This window comes from Leuresthes tenuis, unplaced genomic scaffold (assembly GCF_036924035.1).
Source record: "Leuresthes tenuis unplaced genomic scaffold, fLeuTen1.0.hap1 SCAF_23, whole genome shotgun sequence".
In the NCBI taxonomy this organism is placed as follows: domain Eukaryota; kingdom Metazoa; phylum Chordata; class Actinopteri; order Atheriniformes; family Atherinopsidae; genus Leuresthes; species Leuresthes tenuis.
In genome coordinates this window covers 21,754,069-21,778,029 of record NW_027325377.1, presented here as the reverse complement: position 1 = coordinate 21,778,029, position 23,961 = coordinate 21,754,069, and the positions used below count along the sequence as shown (strand labels likewise).

General features: G+C 37.3%; 1 protein-coding gene across 4 annotated transcripts in view; it reads left to right on the top strand.

Moving 5' to 3' along the window:
* The window catches only part of grm8a (glutamate receptor, metabotropic 8a), a 217,385-nt gene that overhangs the window by 158,925 nt on the left and 34,499 nt on the right, over positions 1-23,961 (top strand). For all 4 annotated transcript variants that reach the window (XM_072377434.1, XM_072377432.1, XM_072377435.1 and 1 more), the window contains one exon: positions 16,741-16,941. In XM_072377434.1, the coding sequence (XP_072233535.1) occupies positions 16,741-16,941 (201 nt within the window). The remainder of the gene's footprint in view (positions 1-16,740; positions 16,942-23,961) is intronic.

Below are 23,961 nucleotides of genomic sequence, written 5' to 3'. Positions count from 1 at the left end.
CACCAGACCAATTTTTTGTCAAGAAAAATGTATGAACAGCTGAGCTATGTATTCACTTATTTTTGCCTGTATATCTGTCCTTAGACAGAGGTCTACAGGCAAAAAACACCATCCTATTTTCTAAGGGCTCCTCTTCTTTATACTCCACTTAAAAAACAAGGACAGTTATCAAATTCAAACGTCCCATCCTTATAGTTTGAAACGGCTAAATATTAATCTGCTTATATATAACGCCAGCCTATATATCCCGTATATAACTGAGGCTTACACAACAAATGCTCAGGCCTGATTAGAATCGCCTCACTTTTTAGGGAAGTGCAGATTTAAGAAATGACGATCTTTCTTCAAGCTTCCTGGAGAAATTGTTTAGCATTTCTCATGCTCCCTATCTTTAAATGAAAAACAACTAATTTAATTTTCCTTCCTTTCCTACATTCAGCTGCACATTTATTCTTCATTATTGTCAGTGCCACACAAGTTGCAGGAAGAAAATGCATATTTCATGGAAATATACTGAGCATAGCGCAGTAAATAGAATATCAAGAATAATTTTGTAGTTATATGATATCTCTCTATTTGTGTTCTTTCCATGTTGGTGCAGGAACTACCATCACTGCCAGACATCTGTTCTCCGCTCCAGTGAATTAATTTTAATGATTTATGTAGAGTTCATTACAACACATTTCAACATTCATTATTTCATTTTTTTCAGCAAGTGAATAGCACTCATAAGAAAAGGGGATATCTGAGACTCAGACACTGAGACATAGCTCATAAGCACTTGAGCTTCGACGACTCAGATGCTGGAGTAAAAGTCTGTTTCATTGAAAGCGTGCAGTCAGGTAAAACTGATGCCTGAGAGGAAGCTGACTGAGGCAGACACCAGATCACACATAAGTCTGCATGCTCTCACAAACTTGCACAAGTGTGAAAGAGTGCACAAGCTATGTGATGATTACGTCTACCACTGGTCTTGTTTTTTTTTTGTTTTTTTTTCTCCCAGAGATGCTGGTGTATGTACTGCCGGCTCTCTGTCTTTTCTCACGTTCTCATGCATGTACACACATTAAAAAAGGCTTTTCCTCTACACCATATGACAGCAAGATCTGCTCCTAATTGGAGTAATTTTGCAGTAGAACAAAGAAAATTGAAATGAAGGAATAGTACTGCACTTTTTGGTGAATCTTAAATATGATTGCATATTGTGATCATTTTTCATTTCTGTCCCCCTATGCATGTAATCATACTGTGAATGAATGATCTCACACTGTGATGTCTGAGCTTTAGAATCGTCTCATCCAGTGTCTGTATGTCCCTGCTCTGGGATGGACACAAGCACACTGACACAGACACACAAAATCATACATGGGAGCACATACACAAAGGGGCAAAAAAAACGGGTATGAAAGTGCATCCATACACAGTCTTTGGACACATTTTTCCACCATTTTTCCAGACCACCACTGAACAACATTGGTTGTGACAGGAGATGTAGGCCTCAGGAACACTCAGAGGAATTAAAGAGCACCGAGAAGAGAGAACAAGGTTGTTATGCTGTTGGCTGTTGTCTCTGTCTGCGTGGGTTATGACTCGTCTCTCTCAGGGGGGATAATACCTTCATTTGGTCTATCTCTAGGGATTTTTCTCTACTTTGTCAATCTTCTGTGAACTTTCTTTAATCTGCCTAAAATAGGGTTTACCCTGTGAGTCGAGTGTTAAGTGATGAGCTGTTAGAGATGATTTTAAAAATGGGGCCATTTATTATGTACTAACTGATACAGGTGGTACCATCCACATTCTTGAAAAATTAAATTGGCTCTCACTGGCAGTCAATGCTACGTTTTGTGTCCAAAAATGGACTTTAAAAGTGCATGCAAACATGATGTTCCAATGGCTGAAATTTGAACTGGATTGACACACCCAGATAAGGCTATTGGGGGTCGAATTGCTCTGCGTATATTTGCTCAACTAATCTCAAATGGGTCTAGGCACTGCACACATACTCCAATATTCAATATTTTTTGTTATTTTTTTCTCCTCTGCATTTGTCAGATACCTCAGTGTCAGAAATTGTGATTGAATATCAGCCCATTTGGACTTTGTCTTCAGTCATAGCTGCCGAAAGCAATTAATGGTTGTCGTTCTGTTCTAATAAAATTCTAACATTAAAATTCTATCATTCTAACAGTAGATGCTTTACTCTCACACTTCCTTTGTCACTTGTTTCTCTCGTTTGTGTGTCAGCATAGATTGCTCATGTCATACATGTCATGTGTAAATGTAGTGAATAAAGCAGACTTTTATACAAGTGTTTGCAATTATAGTAAGTATTAATGATGGTTAACTCCTTAAGAGGAGCTTTTTGTAGAGTTTTCTGCATAGCAATTTAAAATATCTATTTAATGAAGCCATATACAGTACTTTTCTTTTGCCTTGCTTATTATGGATGAATTAAGTCCAGCATGGTGGGTTTAATGGGTCCAGTTACAGAGCTCTACTAAATTAGGACAAAAACACAATGCAGTGAACAGAGTATGAGGTAACACAGAGTCTAGTAAACACTGGAATTGAGATGCAGATATGTAAAATACAAGAGATATACAATACATTAAACATTATTAATGTATACATATATATATATATCAATATTGTTTTTATTACATCAGTGCACATGATTCATTACCAAAATATGCTCTACTTCTAAGTAAAAGCACACAACATGACCAATGACATGTCTTAGCAGATAATACTTGTTATACTTGATAATACTTGATAATACTTGGAGGTGGCATCAATAAAAAAAAAAAAAAAGAGGCATACTTAACTGTTACTGAAGGTTGTCCAAAATGGCCACCAAGGTGAAAATGTGTTTGGGTATGCAAGTGGAGTCCCAGCTCTGAGAGACAATCATCACCTAATGGTTTTAGCTCTGTGGTTGACTTTTCCTTTTTGCGAGATTAGTATGAGCCTAAAGTTCTTTATGCAACTGCGTAATGAAGATTTCGCTGTAACTTATTCCCTAATAGGCAACCAGAGAATTATCAAGTTCTTGGCCTTCATATACTTACACAGACAGGCACGCTCTCACACTCACAAGGAGCTTCACATCTGCTAGTTTGACATCAATAATTTATACTTTACAGAGTGTTATTAATGAGGAATTTATCTTTTAAACACTACTAAGCGATAGTTTGATGTCAGTACTTTTCTTACTCAGCAAAAATTTTGCTTTTGAAGATGCCGAGTTTTCATCTAGTGATGTGCTCTGTCTGTGTGAGATGCACACTACCATTCCAAGAGTTGATTGCATCCTGACTTAGCATGCACACAGTCACCCTTGCATACAAACACATGTTCACTCACTGCAAATAGACCATATCTTAACGAGGTCGATGGGGAAGGAAAGTTATTAGGCTCACAGGCTGAATAAACTGTTCCCTCCCATGTGAAAAGGCTTTAGGGCCAAACAGACTGAGAGACGGAGAGGAACACAGATGGGGAGCTTGATGGACAATTAGAGACAGACAGGAGTGGACAGACAGATCACAGACAGCCCTTCATGCTCTCTGCAGGAGGCGTTTTCAGTAGTTGAGATGACGTGTCATTTACCTGCAGGGAAATGATCCTTGTATCGTGTTTTGTGGAGGACATGGTTATCTGACTGCTCTGAATGATGCCAGCTGTCTGAATGTGTGTGGCTGTTGACTGATTTATGAGATGCAGCCATACAACACAGAGCATGACTGTTATGTGCGGCGGGAATTTTCTTTAGACAAACCTTATGTGTGTGGAACCACTTGTTGCCTTTAGTATGCCTCAGTGTTGCGCTGCAGATCTCACACACATGTGTGGCTGTTTTTATAAGATATTTTATTACTCCAATGAATAATCTTGACATTGACAAAAACAAAAGTATAGCAGTGCGATAATCAAATGCACAAGAGGCAAACAAACATGTTATGGCATGGTTTATATGCTGTTATTGATCTTATCTCAAGTTGTGTGCTACTGCCAGACTGAGTTTTAGCTAAAGCAACACGCATGTGAATATCATATTGACTTTCCGTCACTTAAACAGCTACTCGGCTGATTTTGAAACGGGCTAATGTGAAGTACTTTAAAGAAGTTGGTGTCTACAGTAAACCGAGATTAAAATTATAACATGTTTTCTGATTGTTTAAAAGTCTGTTTATTAAATTGCAGGGAAAAAAAAGTTTTTAAGAACCCATCTACAATTGCAAAATTGAGTTTTATGATTGTTGATGCGTACTTGTCAAAGGATTCTCGTGTTTTGGACCACTACATTTCCAGTGTGAATGTTGAATACACTGGATCTTAAAAAACGTTCCCTCAGTTCTTTTGGGTAAACAAAGTATGACAACAAAGTTTTAGTTGCTTTCTGTGAAATAACCACATGACGTATCCTCAAAATGTAAGAGAACAGTTTGCATGTTCAGTGCAACAGTTTTGCGTACAAGTTGTGTAGATCAACAATTTCTAATGGTCTTTCTCAGATTATTAAGATAGATATTATTTTTTTGAGTTGCCAGCTGTCTTACAGTCACAGTTACAATCACTCAACTTCTTTTTTTGTCCTTGAGTTGTTTCTGCCTGTTTCAGAGCCTCCATATAGATGTTAATTTGTTTATTTAAAGGGGACAGATGCTTCAATATAGAGAATTTAAAAGCAATTACCCAATGCAAGGCATCACAATATCTGTGCCTCCTGCAAATTTCTTATGCCTGTCCTGTCATGGTCAATAAACATGTCTCTGTAAAGGAAATTGTGAACTGAAGCCATTCCCGCATCCTCAACCAAAGCATCTTCAGGAAAAATTTGCATATGTATGCATCTGCACCTGTTCATATATTTAAATTAAAAGAATAAAAAAATAAATATCACTGCAAGCACCATGGCTAAATCTGTAAACATTGTTGTTCCACAATAGGAAGGCGCGTGAATATAAACCTGCTTCACTGCATCCTCACACTTTGGTATGTGTATTGCTCTGCACTCGCAGATTACATCCCAGTCTGAGATTTTATAGCATTCCCATTAAAACAAAACAATCAGAACTAAAATGAAAAAGAAAACATGAAAACCTGCAAGTTTTGGTGCAGATGGTATTGCATGACTTTGTTCGAAATTCCAAGCAGTCTTTGATATCCTCCTGTGAAGTAAGAATACACAGCTCAAAGAAGTGCAACAGACAACCTCACAAGGTGTGAGCTGAATGTTTTCACTGTGGCCCTCAGTTATCTCCAAGGACTGTGAATGAAACTGTGGATCTATGTCAAAACAAGCAGCTCATGTGTCATGCTCAAGAATCTCACTAAATCAAAATGTCCTCTGCAGAAAGATATGGCTGACATCAAACGAGATGAAGGACTCTCAGCTGTGGCAGAATGTGTTTACAAGTGATACCTGCAACAGAGTAACTACTAACCATTCCGTTGCTTCAGGTGTTTTTTCCTTTTTCAATTTTGAAACTCTAAAGATGAAAAAAGTAAAACAATTCTGTCTAAACTGCTGAAGAAAAAGGTTATGCCTGTTTTTTTTGTTTGTTTGTTTAAATGCCTTGACTTTTGCTACAATTCTGTGACTTTGGCTTGTTTTATAAAACATATTTCAAGATATACTCTTGTGATCGTGAGCACCGGTTCTTTAGCTCCTTGATTTATTTATTTTTGTGTCCGTCTACCAAATGATTAGTTGAGATGGTACGAGACATCAGATTTAATTTGTTGCCTGATTCTCAGATTTGAACAAGTTAAGAATGAAATGTCCTCAATTAGTCTTTTTGTATGTATAGATTCCAGAGTAATTTGGGCACTAAGGGATGATTGAAAGGTTGAAAGTGAAATTACTTAATGCAATAACGATGAAAGAATATTTGTACAGTTGACATTATTATGACCCAGAGCCAAATTTATCACCATATTTACTTGCATACTGGTGGTCCTTGTTTGTGTGAGGCTAAAAGATGTTTGTATTTGTGTAAAGATGTGAAGCAGCGGCCCACTTATTAGAATATTGTGCATTTCCCTCCACATTCTTCTTTCACTGCATACCTGTATCTCAATATACTTGCATGCCCTACATACACGTATGGTAATGTATCTATATTTCTCTTTAATGCTTGACAGACACACAGCATCTGTTTTTCATCTTTTCTCCCAGACTGCGTTTTATGACTTTACAATCTCCTCATCTCCCATTCATGTTTTCATTTACATTTCTTTTTTAGCCATCTTTTTCCTTGGATCCAATTTTCTCTCCCACCTTTCTTGCTAGCTTTAATATGCCCTTTTTTGCATTCCCCTCTCTTGTTGTTCCATATCCCTCCACTGTTTGTCTTTCAGGTTTATGATTGTTCAAAAGTGGGAAAATGGGAGACCTGCTAACATAAAGTTAAACATTCTATATATATATATATATATATATGTGTGTATATATATATATATATTATGGCATGCCGTTCAGGAAATTAATCTTTGAATATATGGAATGAAACTTTGAATATATTGAATGAAACTCTGAATATATTGAATAAACCTTGAATATATGGAATGAAACTCTGAATATATTGAATGAACCTTGAATATATTGAATGAAACTCTGAATATATTGAATGAACCTTGAATATATGGAATGAAACTCTGAATATATTGAATGAACCTTGAATATATTGAATGAAACTCTGAATATATTGAATGAACCTTGAATATATTGAATGAAACTCTGAATATATTGAATGAACCTTGAATATATTGAATGAACCTTGAATATATTGAATGAAACTCTGAATATATTGAATGAACCTTGAATATATTGAATGCAACTCTGAATATATTGAATGAACCTTGAATATATTGAATGAAACTCTGAATATATTGAATGAAACTCTTAATATATTGAATGAACCTTGAATATATGGAATGAACCTTTGAATATATTGAATGAAACTTGACTGACGTCAGACTTCACGGAAGTGCCTGCGGCCATCTTGTCTAAGGTGTGGATACTGTGGCGAAAAGCGAATGACAATGAGTCAGTCCGCTCGGAATTTCGTAGGAGGAATATGAAAGTATGAGGACATCATTAACACACTGGCGAATGCGTGTACGGGCCAAAATCCTCCCGATAACCCGTTCTTCTAACGAAGAAGTCGTGGCAGACTTACGACAACAGGCCAGGCAGCTGTTTATCAGGCCAACCTCAGCATGCCTTCAACCTCTCAGGAGTGCCCCAAAACGGCAATGCAGGCTGAATATTTAGTTAAGTAATGAACGTATATGATGATCCGTGACACAATGTCCACTTTGGGCACGATGCATTTGTCTGTCCGCAATCTGCTGTGAGTAACGTGAACAAAGCTGTGTCGCGGATCATCAAATACTTTCAATACTAAACTAAATATTCAGCCTACATTGGTCTATGAATGTGGGTGATTCTTATTGTATCTAAACAATATATTAAGAGCTTCTCTTTCAGTTCACGAAATCCCTGTAGCCGCAGGAGCTTCTCCAGTGCCGGAGAAGTGCCGCGTCAGAGCGCAGTGTCATTACGCACGGCCATTCACTGTGTTTCACTTTTATTAAATCAACTGAAAACTTTATCAAGCTAACTATACAGACCTACATACAGACCTCTACACACAACAGACTGTTCTGTTAGTAGTTCTGCTTTTGTTTTTTTAAGGAGAAGCCGTGTTACCAGGGCTCATTATAGCTGCACTGAGGTATTATCTATATTACATCAGGGCCCTCGTGTTGTTTTAAATAAAGCCTATCTATTCCAACATCTTGTGTGTTGGGTCCTTTCTTGTTTACGGGTGGAGATTGCACACAGGGACTGTTTTGGGGCACTCCTGAGAGGTTGAAGGCATTCTGAGGTTGGCCTGATAAACAGCTGCCTGGCCTGTTGTCGTAAGTCTGCCACGACTTCTTCGTTAGAAGAACGGGTTATCGGGAGGATTTTGGCCCGTACATGCATTCGCCAGTGTGTTAATGATGTCCTCATACTTTAATATTCCTCCTACAAAATTCCGAGCGGACTGACTCATTGTCATTCGCTTTTCGCCACAGTATCCACACCTTAGACAAGATGGCCGCAGGCACTTCCGAGAAGTCTGACGTCAGTCAAGTTTCATTCAATATATTCAGAGTTTCATTCAATATATTCAAAGTTTCATTCCATATATTCAAGGTTCATTCAATATATTCAGAGTTTCATTCCATATATTCAAGGTTCATTCAATATATTCAGAGTTTCATTCCATATATTCAAGGTTCATTCAATATATTCAGAGTTTCATTCAATATATTCAAGGTTCATTCAATATATTCAGAGTTTCATTCCATATATTCAAAGATTAATTTCCTGAACGGCATGCCATAGTATATGTATGTATGTATATATATATATGTATATGTATATGTATGTACGTATGTATATATACGTATATGTATATATACGTGTAAATAGGAAATTTTGTTCAAGTGAAAACTCTGCATAAGAAAGAGAAATGAGTGGACAGAAAAAATAAGAAATGAAAAGTTCATCCAAATGCAGAATGGAATAGTTACGGAGCAAAGCTAAGTTGTGCCAGGGCAGTGATTCGGCAAAATATGGATGACTAATAAATAATTTACATTTGCTGAGTGTACCATCAGAAGTAATATATACCAATAATCATATAGTAGAGAGGTAATATATTGTAAATTTAGCCACATAGGTCAGTGACATCACATTATTCATGAAAGGTGCTGTTCTCCTATCATATGAATTGATCTTTATATAGCAGAAAACATTCTGGGTGCTGCCTGACAGCAGATCTGAGAAAGAATAAAAGTAGATGAAAGATGAATATAAGACTCGGTGAGAGTTCTGAAGATCTAATAAATTCCAGCATATTTCAACTCTGGTCTTAATTTTGGAGCATTAGTCTTGTCAGTAACAGTATAGTTGCTCTTAGAAAGTAGATCACTGAAATCAGGCTAAGCTGTTATATTTAGGAAAAGAAGTCAGACAAGGCTGCACTTTATCCTTTTAATGTTCTGTTCATCGTTTGGTGGAGAAAATTTCTCTTTTAGACAATTATTGACAATTTGTGGTAGTAAACCAACCTAAACCGTTTCCACAACCACACGGTTTTGGTATGCTATGCTAAAAGAAAGTGAATATGTGATTGTAAACACACCCAACCGTAACATCATTGTACTCTAACACCCTGTGACACGTTACGTTGTGCCACCATTCAGCCTATTCACTGGCTTATGTTTTAACAGACGAAACCAAAGTAAATATAATTTGGGGTGCATCAGATTGTTTTTGGGTAATTTAAGGCAACTACTATTAAAGGCAATTTCACCTACTTATAATAAGACGTGGTAGGATTTTTATCATGCTGTGAGGCAGTCTTCACTGCAAGCTTAAAGGCTGGAATGTGGAGAAATTAGTTACCGCTGTATCAATGGCTTCCTTTCTCTTTAGAAATTTTTGGTTCAAGTTTAAAAATATACAATAAACATTCAAATAGACAACAAAATATATCACAATTTTCTGTCATTGTCCATGCTGCCACGGCAACGCATCTCGTGAAGTTACCAGCATGGGAAACCTTGCCTGTCAAAAAGTGACGCATTGGGGTTACCATCAGCCTTCAAAACCAGCACAGCTGTCTTTACCAAGTGTCAGTATGTGACAAATGACAACACTTGTATCACCTACAGTCAAATTACATTGAAACCACATTTGACATTATTTAGATTTTTGCATAATAGAAAAATATTTTTGACCTTAAGGTCTAATTCTGCACAGGCAAAATACAGGCTTAAATCATGAACCATGCACATTGACTTTAATCCAATGACTGGCATTTTTGCAGCAATGTTTTGACATAACCCCTGGCATCAGTGCTCCCTTGTCAAAGTATGTAGAGTGCAATGTTCCTCTGATGCACATTCCCCATTCTCTATTGATTATTAATTTCTTCCTTGGCAGATTAGCCTCAAAGTAAGCTCTGAGCCAGACAAGTAGGTTTATATGAGGAGATGCAGAGGTTTGTCGGAGTCAGTTGGTCACTTCTATAGATTACATATAATGCAAAAACATAGTCAAGCAGAGAATATATTGTCTTATAATACATTATAAATGTTTATAAATTATGTGTCGTCAGGATCTCCATATCCTGTCATTTCCTTATTGTCTACATAGCCTTTGATAAATGGGAGAGGGGATAAATAAGGAACCTTTCTATAAATATATAAATCAACATCTTGAGATTTTAGTTATTACTTTAAGGTATGTTTTTTTTGCTTGTGTATACAAACTATGTGAGCAAAAATGGTCAGAAAAAGGAAGGGAGGACAATACATTTCACATAAATAAATAATACTTATAGGTGACTGCAGAGAAGGAGAGAATTGAATATACTGTGTGTTCCAAATTGATGTTTAATTAAGAAGCTTGTTGAAATCATTAGCCTGTCATCTGTGGTGCCATCAATCACTGCATGTATGAAATATGCTTGAAACACTGGTCCATGAAGGCATCCATCACAGCACTTAACCAATCAGGATTCTTGCATTAGTCTCACCTCTCTGCGTTAATGCACTGGTTTGTATTTGTTAGAAACAGCATTGCCTTCACTAGCAAGTTAGTGAAGCACACATTTTTAGCAGTGTTGTTGGCATCAGGCTCATTGTGATGCTTCTTGTTAAATGAGCCAAGAGATATGAGCCAATTTATGCTGGTGAGCAAATGTTTCCTTCACATAAGGGTAAAGGAGGATTAAAGAAACAGCACTTAGTAATGAAGCATATTGTGATATTGATTCACTCTTTGTAATTAAAGTCAAATTTGTTTTTCTTTTTTGTAACTTGCATTTTCATACTGCGTTTTAAGATGAACAGAGTTTTGGTTTTTAAATCTAAATAGAAAGTGGTCAAGAGCACATGTAAAATCAAACGCAAGAGACTGACATCACATTGGATTCACAATAGACTTGGACTGTGGTGTACAAGGCAAAACTGAGTGTGAAAACAACACAGGTCTCTCTGACTTATTCCTACCCCATCCCTCGAACCTCTACCTGAGAAGTTATTCTTCCAAAAGTGTTTAAACAGACCCTTTGTCTTAAAACAAATAAATTAAAGCATTTTACTCTGGCTGCTAGGCTGTCCAAACCCACCAGAGTATTAAGGTTTAAGCCTTACATTCAATTGGAATGACCACAGTAGGTGCATGCACGCATTTCCTCAGTCACATTAGCTGTTCCTCTAATATCTATTTTATAAACTAAATACTTAAGGAAGTTACATCCAGGCTTGGTGTTGATATGTTTTCAAAGACATGTTCTAGAAAGTAGTGTTATAGCGATACAACTGACAGCAATGCGTCTTTATTATCCTACTACTTTTACAAATGCACTGTATGTTACTATTTGGCACTCTGGTCATGATGGAGGAAAAAAGGCCCAATTTCAAATCGCTCTGCTGCTTCAGCACCATGGACAGCGCCACAGATCGATAGGTTCAGAGCCATAGTAGAAGCAATAGCTTCTAACTTGCACAATCCTCAGTCAGATAAAGGATCAATGTTCCTGGCAGACTAACATATTGGACTTAACAGCACTCACAGGACCCCACACTCTCTGCTACTTTCATGGAGGTAGGGATATTAGTGTACTTTTTCCAACATTGGTGTTGACATCTCCTCTTATCCCTTTTCAAATCGCAGAATTGCGGTTGCTTAAGTTGAATGACGATTATCCATATCAAAATGAGCACTTGCCTGATATTAAGTAGATTCCCCATCATGCCGCTAAAGCAGCCGTAATCAGTCAGGGTGTGGACAAAGAACATCTGATACTGGGATATTTGCAGTACAACTTGCAGATTGGTCTTGCTTCTGAAGGATTACATCAGATGCGATTGGATTGGTATCTGCACACTCTGGAAGTTGGGTAAATGCATCAGATTCTTCATGTTTTTTTAGGCCTTTCCTAACCAGGGGAGGCTCCTACTGTAGAGTAGAGATTTCACCATTGGTCTGTAAAAATGTTTAGTTCGGTAGCAAGTGTCACACTAACATCCATGTGGATGCCAGGTTGCCAGTTTTTTCTTGAACAACATTGCATTGTAACAGGATGAGTGTAACAAACTTTTCTTGATTTGTGTCTTTTTCACCATTTTAAGTAAATACATTTGTTGCATTAAGTTGATAGAATTGATCTGTTAAACTTGTCACTATGTCTACAACAAAATTGACAAATAATAGCAATAATAGCAGATTTAATCCAGGGCTGTAGCTTGTTAATATGTATTTTTTTACATTTCAACCCTTGAGAAATGTATGTGTATATATATGCATTTTTATTTTGCTTTTGTTTCCAGTCGTTCTGATGTTCTTCAAGTAGCAGATTTTAGTCAGTTAACATGATGTTTGAGTGGTAATTAAAGAGTCATTTTCAAAAAAGCTGTATCAATTTTTTTTTCATGGCAGTGGTGGAATATACTTCAACAATGTTGTGATATAAGTGTTTGAGGATGCCATAAAGCATTCGATCTAGTTTGTAAAACATGTTTCTTGTTGTAGACTAGAGCCTTCATGATTTCCTTTTAATGTCACTGTTGAAATGATTTATTATAGAAGGTGTCAGGATGGACAAACAGCAGATTAAGTTCAATTTCAAACGAGTACTTTATCATGAAAGCATTTTTTGAAAAATTTGTTTTTGGCCTGTGGCTTTTCTGAAACAGAAACAGATGAGAAAAAACATTTGTACAGATCTAGAAACAGATCACAGCTTCCAGCTTACATTCCTATGTAACAAGAACAAATAATCAACCTCCAGATATGAAAAGACTTTCAGGCATATATGGAGATTATTGCCTCTTCAAGCACCTTTTGGTTTGCAGAACTTTTATGAGACATGAAAGCTACTTTTCATTCGTATGTATGCCTCTCGGAATTTTCCAGCTGTTTTTTCCCCCCTTAGACTTTACAGTGCAAATCCTCCATTTCTTAGCAGGCAGCCAACCAAGCTGCCTGTGGTCTCCGATGTCATTAACAGAAAGCAGAAAGGCTGAATTTAATTTAGCAGCTGCTGGCTGGAAAATGGAGCGGAGTCTAAGTCATATCAGACAAAGCAAGAAAATATCCACATGTAAACTTTTTGTTTATCGCTGTATTTTTCTGCCTTCATCTCAAACTTTATTATGATTCCTCTTTCCCGCAGTTCCCTTAAATTAACACTATAATGAATATCAAATATTATGTATGGCTGTTATAGACAGTCAGTGTTGTATTTTTAGTTTTGCACCTGCACACAGAATGTGAAGAGACAAAAAGACTGGATTTAATTGATGTCACATGCTGCTACAGGCTGCATTCATTGTGCTGACAGATTCAACAAAAGCTGCATTGTAGTGAACTCCTGTCACACTCGGACACATGTGCATGCACACACTCGCACACACAAACCCCTTGCTCCAGTTAGAGCACCTGATGCAATTCCACGAAACAGAGATAGTGGTGTCTTTGCAGTTAGCGCTACTCATAACATTAAGAGTCGTTTAGCTGTCTCAAGGCAAGATTGCATTTTCTTGCAATATGCTGATTAATGATGCATCATGTCATTTCACATTTCATAAGAACAGCAGAGAGAAATTCTCATTATTGCATGGCAGGTTGATCTATGGTTGAAAGTACAATACTTTGTTCTGCTATTCCCCTCAATGGGGATTTGCACAAATGCGGAATGCAAACACTTTCTTGTTAAAAAATAACAGCTGATTCCAGCAGTCTAATTTAATTTTTCTCATTTTAAACTTTTAACCTCTTCAGGTTTCTGCAAAATATAAATGGCACTCGTGTTCCATTTAAATGTAGAGTTTAGACGACATAATTGACCAATTCTTATGATGGTTGAATTTATGTGGTTGCTTGAAACATGTTGAAAGACGGACAATTTGAATGTTGTCAATGTTGGACTGAATTGTGGAGTTAGACAGTTGAATAGTTTGATCAGCATTTTCATGGTGGGTCTGAAATTGGAGCTCCATGACATAGTTGTGTAGATATTTAAGCCTTCTTTGCATCTAACACTGTAATGGCAGAAATAGGCATACTTAGAGCCAAGTTGACCATCTCATCACACGGTTTACAGGGACTGTATGTGCAGGTAGCCTGCATAGTGATTTTCATATCATGGAATAGTATTATAAAGAGCGTTATACCCCTGAGTTGGACCACACATCACTTTGTTTTCTGCATACTTTTTGTGATAATTTTTCCAAGTGATAGTGTCGGAAAAACAATTCATGCGATATAGAAAGTTTCACAACATCGTAAACATGACAACTACAGTAACAGGAAAATGCTGCGCAGAGATGAGACGCCACACAACATTCAGTTATGGTGAAGCACTTCTGGACTTTTCTATTTGTGTGTTCCTACAGATGAAGCAGTATTATATTCAGCTTGTTGTGTTAGACAGTGTGGTTTGACTTGGCTTAGCAACATCAGTCACATTACTAGGTCTGTCATTTGGATGAACTCAGTTCATGATGACACTCTAGAACATTGAACAACTTTCAGATCTTAGTTATATAGTATGACACGTATGAGCCGGACAGTGAGATGGACAGTTACTCAAAAACACAAAAACAAAGCTCAGAAAAGACTAAAAACAGAAAACGCTACAACAATTTTTTTACAAATGAAATTTAAAATTTCAAAATTAAGGAGAAATCTGTATGAATATTGTACTCAATTGAATACAGCATTGGCTGCGAAAAGCTTCCTCTTAGTAACTGCTGAGATGTGAATGTGTGTAAATTTGAATGTTGAGCAGGTGGTTGGCCACGAAGTGCATGCTTTTTCTGTCCAAAAAAAGGTCAGTGTCATTTGTGTAGCTGGATTTCTAATTAAATATGAAATTAAAGGCCGCGATGCACATAACATTGTGTTGGCCAGTGAGCAACAACTTACTTTTTCATGTGTGATTCACGGCAATAACTCGCTTAGTTTAGTCTCTTGGTTTCCATCTGATGCTTGAGGCAGCTCTTTCCCATGTGCATGATCATCAAACTGTGGCCCTGTTTCACTCTCCCTTATATGTGCACACAAAATCAATATTGTGTTTCCTGAAAGCAACCTGCTTTAGTCGGTAATGTGCAGTTATAAAATGAATAGCCACAGGTTTAAATGATTTGACAGGCTTGGAGTGTGTGATTTTACTGGGGACTAGTATGATGGAGAGTGTGCAAACATGGTATGAGAAACATGGAGCAATGGAGGAGAAAGTATTCTGTAACAGTTGTACTTTCCCCTGCATGCTCTGAAGCACACGTTATAGTACTTTTCTTTCATGACACGCATGCAGCTCTGACATCCAACTTCCTGTTGGTGCTCACAAATACGGACATGCATACAAAGCACCAGACAGCCCTCAGTAACAGTGGATTGGATTTCATCCTCAGGACCTCATTAATTCCTTATGGGTGCTCATATTGATCCAGTGTGCCTCTGGTCTTGTTAATTCAACTCAGCCCAGATGGGTTTGGATTCAGTTTGTGTCGCCCGAAGGTGACTGCCACTTGTATGTAATGGGTGAGGAGAGATGCAGTAAAGGTATGAATGAGATGGAGGAGAGGATTTAAAGAGGGAACATGATAGAATGAGGGGGAAGTGAAACATAAAGCAATCACAACAAACGCTCGGTGGCTCCACTCTGAACTTTCTGATGAAAACCAAAAATTGAATGTTGCACTCAGTAACTGATTTCCATCTTAATGCATCAAAGAGGTTTTATTTTCACTCCACTCTTTCTTCATTAGCCCCTTATGCCAATGAGTTATTACATTAAGGACTCCATAAAGCGGGGACATTGGGAGGTTATTTGTGTTTTTGTGTGTGCCTGTACAGTACTTTTGTGTGTCAGTGGAATACAGGGAGTTTGAGTTTGTGCTTTCAAACGCATGTTTGCATGTAGGCCAAATGCAAATATGCAAATGTTCATTATTGTTGGATAAACTTTGTCATTGCTCTGCAGTAATTAATTGGGCTGCAGAAAAAAACTTAGAAAAGGGATTAAAAGCACATTAAAGAGGATACAGATGCTTCTAATATTTAGATAAAGAACAAATACCTTACAAACACAAGTCTTTTCTTTAATACCGTAAATCCAAATTCTTCTGGCAAATTGCTGTGCAGCATGGGTCTGAAAGAGTATGAAGTGTTTTTTTTTTTTTTTTTTGTCCCCTCAAACACTTTGTGACCGGTCCCTCATACACAGAAATGCCATTATCAAGTAGTTCAGAAGATGTTTAGAAGGAACATGTTGTTCTTTTTTCTGCAACTTTGCTACCAGGGCGAGAATGGACTGAGGGCAGTTATTTGTCGTTGGGCTGAGTGCTCTGCTGCCTGTCCACTGGTCAACCTGTCTTACACATTTTCATCTTTTTCTCTATTGTATGTCTTTAGTTATTCCTTACCTAACCCCACTTTTCATTTTTATACCTTCTGATATTTTTTACCTCTTTCACCTCTCCCTGAGCCAAACTGCCCACTTTTCTCTGCTACTTTTGGTCCCAGTGCGGCAAAGCTTTTTAAGTCATTGCTCAGTTGTTTACACTCTTGAGTTTTCCCTACCTTGATTGTAACTCAGAATCAGGAAAATTGTTTGTTCTGATATGCTTTACCTTTAACTACTTTTCTTGTTTAACTTACAGGTTTAGAAAAAGTTGGTCGGGATTCCAGTTATGAGCAAGAGGGGAAGGTTCAATTTGTGATGGATGCGGTCTACGCGATGGCACACGCTCTCCATCGCATGCACCGGGAGCTCTGCTACGGGTACCCAGGCCTCTGCCCACGCATGGCCAACATTGATGGCAAAGAGCTGCTCAGCCACATTCGTGCTGTCAATTTCACTGGTGAGTCTCGCTTGTTGTTTTTAATAAAAAATTCCGACACAGATTGAACTTACTTGCAGATCATAGCAAAAATGCTGAAATCTATGAGAAACATGGATGTAAATGTATTCAAAAGCTGTCAAAAAACTTCAGAAACATATTACTGAGGATGCAAGCAAAGATCTGTGGGTACATATTACATACAATCACAGAAAACCTGTCATCTTACCAAGCAAAATCTACTAAGTTAGTTAACTATATCTCTGTCTTGCCTCTTTTAACTTCCATTTCCTCCCAGTCCTTGCGTTTCTGCTTTTTCCAATTCTGTTTAACCTGGCATCAGTGCTTTCAGATGGACCATATTATCTGTTCAAAAGAATGTCTGTGATTAAAACTGATGTATTTTCAGATACCAAAATTTTGTAGCCCCACCTTTCTTTAGACAGACTGTGTATTATCCAAGAAGACCTTTTTCATTATAGGCAACTAAATATGAGGAAATAAACAAAGGGGTAGACTGATGAGATGTAGAACATCACCATTCAATGCAGAGTGTGGTACAAAATAGTACATAGAGTATAGATCTTTTAGATTTTTTTATTTTCTTTTTCTGTCTGGGCTCGGCTATAATGGAACAAAATTCCTTAAACTTGCAAACTCAAAATTGCTTCTGAAAACTTTTTTGAACTCATAATAATTCTCTCAAATATTGAGATGTAGGGCAGTAGCAAAACGGAGGAGGAGGAGGAAGTTGCATCCAAACCCATTTCTCTCTTTATAGAATAGAAAATACTTTATTCATCCCCCATGGTTCCAATTCTAAATTGTCATCATAAAGAATGCAAATTCACAAAACGGCATCAAGCTGTCACAGTCTGGAAATCTGAAAAATCTAACAACTATTATGCTCAACAAATCTGTTATTTTTCTGGATTCATTTGAAAGAACAAATAATTCCTTACTATTAATTAACTATAAAATATGACCACCTGTCTAAATCTAAGGAAACTCCTCTTTATGCTGCCAGTATTTGTCTGACAGATGCGACTGATCTGGATGCAGGTTTTCCCAGCAGAATATTGCATTGTAACAAGATGTTACTCGTTTTACCCGGCAGTTTATTATTATGTTAGGTAAGGGCTGATATGGTGTGTATCAATTGACTTTTATGGTATTATGGCCTGCAAGATTTGTACAGTTGTAATGGAAACATTGTATTGTGAATTAAGGCTTTCTTGCTGCTTTTATTTTGACTTGACATAGTGAGCTTTTTTGTCACTTTACTAAACCCTACTCCTCCTCTAATTTGCATAATCCCTTTAAAAACATGTCATGTCAATCTAGCTATTTCCCCAAACCCATTATCTGGACTTGTGTCACTTTTTAGCATCCAGCCATTCATTTCCCTCTCTTTCTGGACTGTTGACTTGTTTTAAGTGAGTGAATAACATTACTCTCTTATTAATCTTATTAATCTCTTTTCCCCTCGATGCGCCTGTACCTCCATTTCATTTCCTGTGTTCCTCTGCCCAGTATTGTGTGGAATACATAATATCTGATGAGTTGGAGAGCAGGAAAGCATTCTGAAAGGGTGTTGTATTGTACAGGAAAACTTGTCTGATTTGGGGTGAGATTAAAATTGCATGACTGTCTGTGTGAGAATGTGCAGAAAATATGTCAGCCTTTGTTGTTTCCTGAGCTATCTGTGTCAGTCATTTCTAGAAGTGTCAGAGAACCGTTCATAGGGAGGCGCTGATTGCTCTTTCATACTTCAGCAGCAGGTTTGTGCTCAGGTGTGTTTCTCAGTTATTGCTGGCCTAGAGGCGAGATAAATCATCCCATAAACACAAGGTCACAAACTGAATCCCCAGATGAATCACTGAACCCTTCTCAATCATTGAAAGGTGTCCTGTACAGAATGAGCTGCCAGAGATCCAATAGAATAAAAAAAACTAGATTAGATGATGTTAAAATGATATGAGAGGTTTAATGACTAGCTATCAAGCTGTTTCAAAAGCTGGTGACCAGAGCTTCTCATAGAAAGCTCTGGATAAAAACACCTGTCACACAATATTTTTTAATTATAATATTATGAACATATGACTACAAACATATTTAATGTTTCACATATGCTATATCTATGCATACTGAATATGCAAAGGTCTTACAATTAAAGAAAGTTAGCTGTGAATACGTCTCACCCTCCCTTTACTAAAGAACATTTAAAGTGAGGCTGTAGAAAGGCCACCTGGTCTCACCAGAAAATGTTCACATTTGTTCACATGTTGATTTTTTTTTTTCACTGTTCATTCAAGGTTTAGAATTTTTTAATGGAAACGTATCTCCAGGCTGTTGCTTTTTGTGTAGGTCAGCATCTCGTGAAACCCACGAGCAGTACAACAAAATGTGGAAGCTGTAAAAATAGGCATTTTTCAAACCCTAACCTTGTACTTTTAGCATCATGTAGTTTCAAGTGCTAACCCTAACCATTTGTGACTGAGAGTGACATATGAAAGTATGACCTGGAAGTGGGAAGGATTTAAAAAGTGAAAAAACAATGGGAAAACATCACATGACATATACATGACAGGGGTTGAACAAGCAATTGATGCATGAAAGGTTGTGCATTAGTGGACTGGTTTGTGTGCATGGTCATCTCAGAGGTGTTTGCAGCTGGGAGGCAAAAAGCAATGCTTATCCCGATTTGTTTGACAGAATCATATTCCAGAGTAGAGCTGACAAGGCATTTAACTGTACCGACCCACAAAATAGACGGATGCTAATTGTTCATTAGTCAGAGGGGATCACAGTCCTTTGCCAAGAGCGGACGAAGACTGCGTAACCTGCCTGGTAAAAGAGTGGACTGGGGTCTCAAAAAGCCCAAAGGCAGTGAAGTCTCTGCAGAGCCAACTTTGTATCTCAAAATGCAAAACTCTAATCACAAGACAAACTTTCTCTTACAACAACACTGAAATTATAGTTACATACCTCTAACGATTTGTATACACACTGGGGTTCTCAGTGATATATAATGGCAATATCAAGCCATCTAATTTCTTGCTTAGAAATGTCAATCCATTTGTTGTCAAGAATGGTGTATATAGTATACTGTAACCAGTGCCAGTCAATGTCCCAGACACTGTACTCATGTCATGTACAGTAATTTTCAGTGGATGTAATCCCTGTTAAATATGACAGGTTGTAACATATAACTTGTGACCATTTTCACTAATTGAACTCGGTGAAACTAATGCTACTATCATGCTGCTGATATTGTGAAATAAGGAAAGCAGAAACACAGAATCTGTGTCAAAAAGCAGGTTAGATCCCACAGAAATATTGCCATTTAAAACTTGAATTGTAAGATAGCAATTCATGGTAGGACTTTATTGTTTGATTACTGAGACAACAAAAATCAAAATGATGAAAATATTTATTTATTGGAATCTTGTAACTCCTGCTGGTTGGATGTGTATCCAGCAATGTTTGCAATGCAACAAAGAAACAATTATTGAATGGTATTGATGTGGCGAAGAGAGGCAGGAGGTGAGATGACTCACTCCGTACGAAAAATGATGTTCAGCTAGACGGTGTGAAAAAGGTGTGTGATGACGTAACCGACATTTGGCGACTAATTATCGTTTTTTTGTCAACGTCGACTAATCGTTGCACCCTTACCGGGAACTGGTGGAAGTTGTGTTAAATACAATTTCTCTGTCAGCAAGACTGCACAAATCTTTAAATCTGAAATTGGGAAAAGAAATTTAAAAAAAGATAGTTGAAGTTTGTTACTTTCCGCTTGAAGTATTGCATTTATTATTAGGCTTTTATCGAAGTGTTCTGAGTTTGGAGCTAGCTGCTCTTTGCAGATTTTTTTTTTTTTTTTTAAAAACAAGCAAGATTTTGTAATGGGGGTTAAAGGTTAGCTTCAGTATTGGAGCTGTGAAACCATGAGTGAAGACAAACACAGGGGTGTTTAACATCTGTGTTTGACCAAGTCTCATTTCATGCTGGTTTACAGGGAGGACCTGGTCATCAGTTTCAGCAATGTGAGATATCAGACAAACACAAGCTGCAAACTAAAATGGGTAAAGAGTGAAGTTTGAAACAAACTCGCTTTAGTGTTTCATTTAACTCTATATGCATATATAAGATCATTGAATATCTATATTGAATATCTTGTGCAAGAAAAGGAGAGTTCCATTTTGAACTCCTTAACTGAGTCCAATTCTTATCTAATTATGATTAGAGTTGTTATTCTGAAGGCCAGAATTTGCTGTGAGGTGTATAAAGTGGATCATTGCGCAAGAATGATATGATATATTGATGTGGATGAGGATAATTTTCTTGAAGTTTATTAAAAAAAATGAATCATTGGCCCTGGCAGAGGATGCACATTACACAAGTGTCCCACTGGCACCATTTCCACTGCAGGGATCATTGTTGATACAGATTTAACATCAGTTGTATTAAATCTACATGAAAATAATATTTGTAGTCTTTTGTTCACCCGTATCAACTTATTTAGGAATAAATCTCTTTGTTTAATTTTCCCACAGAGAACATTTGGTTGCTCCCCTCAAATTATTGCTCTTCCAGCTTGCAACCTACGATTTTCTTTTCACTATCCTGGTTTGACACAATGTTCCATAGCAAATTCTCAAAAGAAGCCTAAGTGGCTGGGAATTAAGGCTCTGTTTTCCTCAGCAAAAATATATTTCTAATCAGTTTTTAGAGCTCAGATGTAATATTCTCTTCTGTTCTGGGTGCTTTTCTGTTTTGTAGTTTTGTGAATTTGAAATGTCTGAGGCTCTGCTGTGCTTGTGTTAGAGGCAGAAGAAGACCTGTGAGGTCTGCTGAGTGGTGGTGTCTGTCTGTTTTAGGGCGGTATGACACTAAAGTAGATAAGAGGTAAATGTAGAGGTTAGCTCTAACTCTTGTTCATTACACATAAAAGGACAAGCAGAAAATAACTTGAGTTTGCTGGAACATTGATTCTCTCTGCTCTTGTTGGACACATGCCAAGTCACTTTTTGACCAACTATACAGGAGAACCACATAGGGTGAGATGGGGGGATGCTTTCTAGTAGTTGGGGCAGTTGTTTTACAGCTGGATCTGCAATAAGCCAACTAAACTTACAAAGTCTAACCTGACAGTTTAACAAGTGTGACAAAAGGGGGGAGAATTCAAAATGGTACTTCAAAATAAATTGTGGGTCTGACTGACCAACAGCTCATATATGAAGGTAGTACAGTTAACAATGTGAAGGGGTATATTTTAAGTCAACGTGTTATCTTTTTTCTAATGTTAATCAAGTAGTTGTAGGAGGGACACAACCTGTACAAGCCACAGAGTCCAATCTGAAACTTGGTGGTTAAAAATGGTCCCACATGAAGTTGAATTTGGGTCTCCAAAATTAAAATCTTGTTTTTAATTGTTTCTACCAGCACCTCTCCTGACAGCTAAAGCTAACTTTGCTACTCATCATTAATGCAACATGTACTAATCCTAGGGTCAAATCTTTTATCTCACTGATGTCAGAAGTAGGAAGTGATCTGGCTGAACCCATTTATAATTTCTGTTTTAGGGGAAAATGCTTTAGCTTGTTCCCATTTCTTTAAGAAGAAGAAACTGCACTCCTAAAAATTGCTTGAAAAGACATTTTTTGCATTATAGCAATTCCAAAATTTCTACAGTCATTCAACTGAACACAGTTTGCACAATCTTACAAATCTTGGTTAGAATTTGCCATTTTCAGTGTTGAGGTTAACAAGAAACAATCAGATCACAGACATTTGGGAAAGGCAGGCTACCCCAACTACCACCGACTCGTTAGTCAGCTCAGGATGTGCTCTAACCCCCCAAAAAGTTGGATAATTCCTCTCCATTTTTACGGTTCAGCCAGACTATGCTTGATATGGCATTAGTGGGAAACAGTATGTTACATACTTTTAATTGTTTTAGCCTATTTTTCTAGATGAATTCAGGTAATATATATTCATAAGCAACAAATCTTCAGATTCACTACACATGCACACTACAGAGGGTGGTGCATTGCAGAGCAAATGAGATGAACAATAAGAATTCTGACCCTGGAGCTGCAGTGACACACCATGCTGTCCAGCTTTTATTTGTTGGTGAGTTTATTGGCTTATCCAGAAAAACACATTCATTCATATAAAACTCTCGCAACCAAACACAGACTAATGCACAACACATACCAACATTATGAGTAAGGGAATCCTAAACAAATGCAAATCAATACATGTATGGAAATAGAGGTCATGTATACCACCAATATATAAAATGTAGAAATAAATCAAACCTGTGCTTATTGGATGTAACTTTTATGGTGAAAGACCAAAGATTCAATATGATTCAAGATCATATTTAACATTGAATTCTAATCAAACTATCCCCCTTCCTTGTTAACACATAAAAATATTGCAATTATTTTATTTGAGGAAGCCAGAGCAGGCTGGTTTAGTATCAGATTCAGAAAATCACTTCAGGGGTCTTTTGTTCGTACCCTGAAATACGACCCATAGTAGCATCCTCTAAAGTACTGACCCTACAAGCGAGATGCAAAAGGGAAACACTTTGAGTTATGTCATTTTCAGGTTGCATTTTGGCAATAACATCGTTTGCCTAGGTTAGAAAAATCTTTCAATGGCTGCCATTTTGACACTTTTCATTGTGTTGCTATTATGAGGATGTGAGGTCACACATTCTTTGACTGTAATCTACGATTATTATTGCCTGTAAGAGCAGTTGTCAAGAGCTTAATTTTACATGGATCATGCACAAAATCAGCAAAGTCTAATAAACCACCTCTCTCCCGATAAAGGAATCGCAAAGTAATGCAAAAATAAAATGGGGGGAAAGAGACAGAAAACCAAAAATGAGCAGTTTTAGTTTTTCTCGCTCTATGCAAGATGTGTGTGTGCTTTGTCTTGCGAAGAAATTGTGTTCACTACCGGATAATATTTCCTACTGAGAAACAGGATGGACATTCCCGCTGGAACTAGCTTGTACTAATT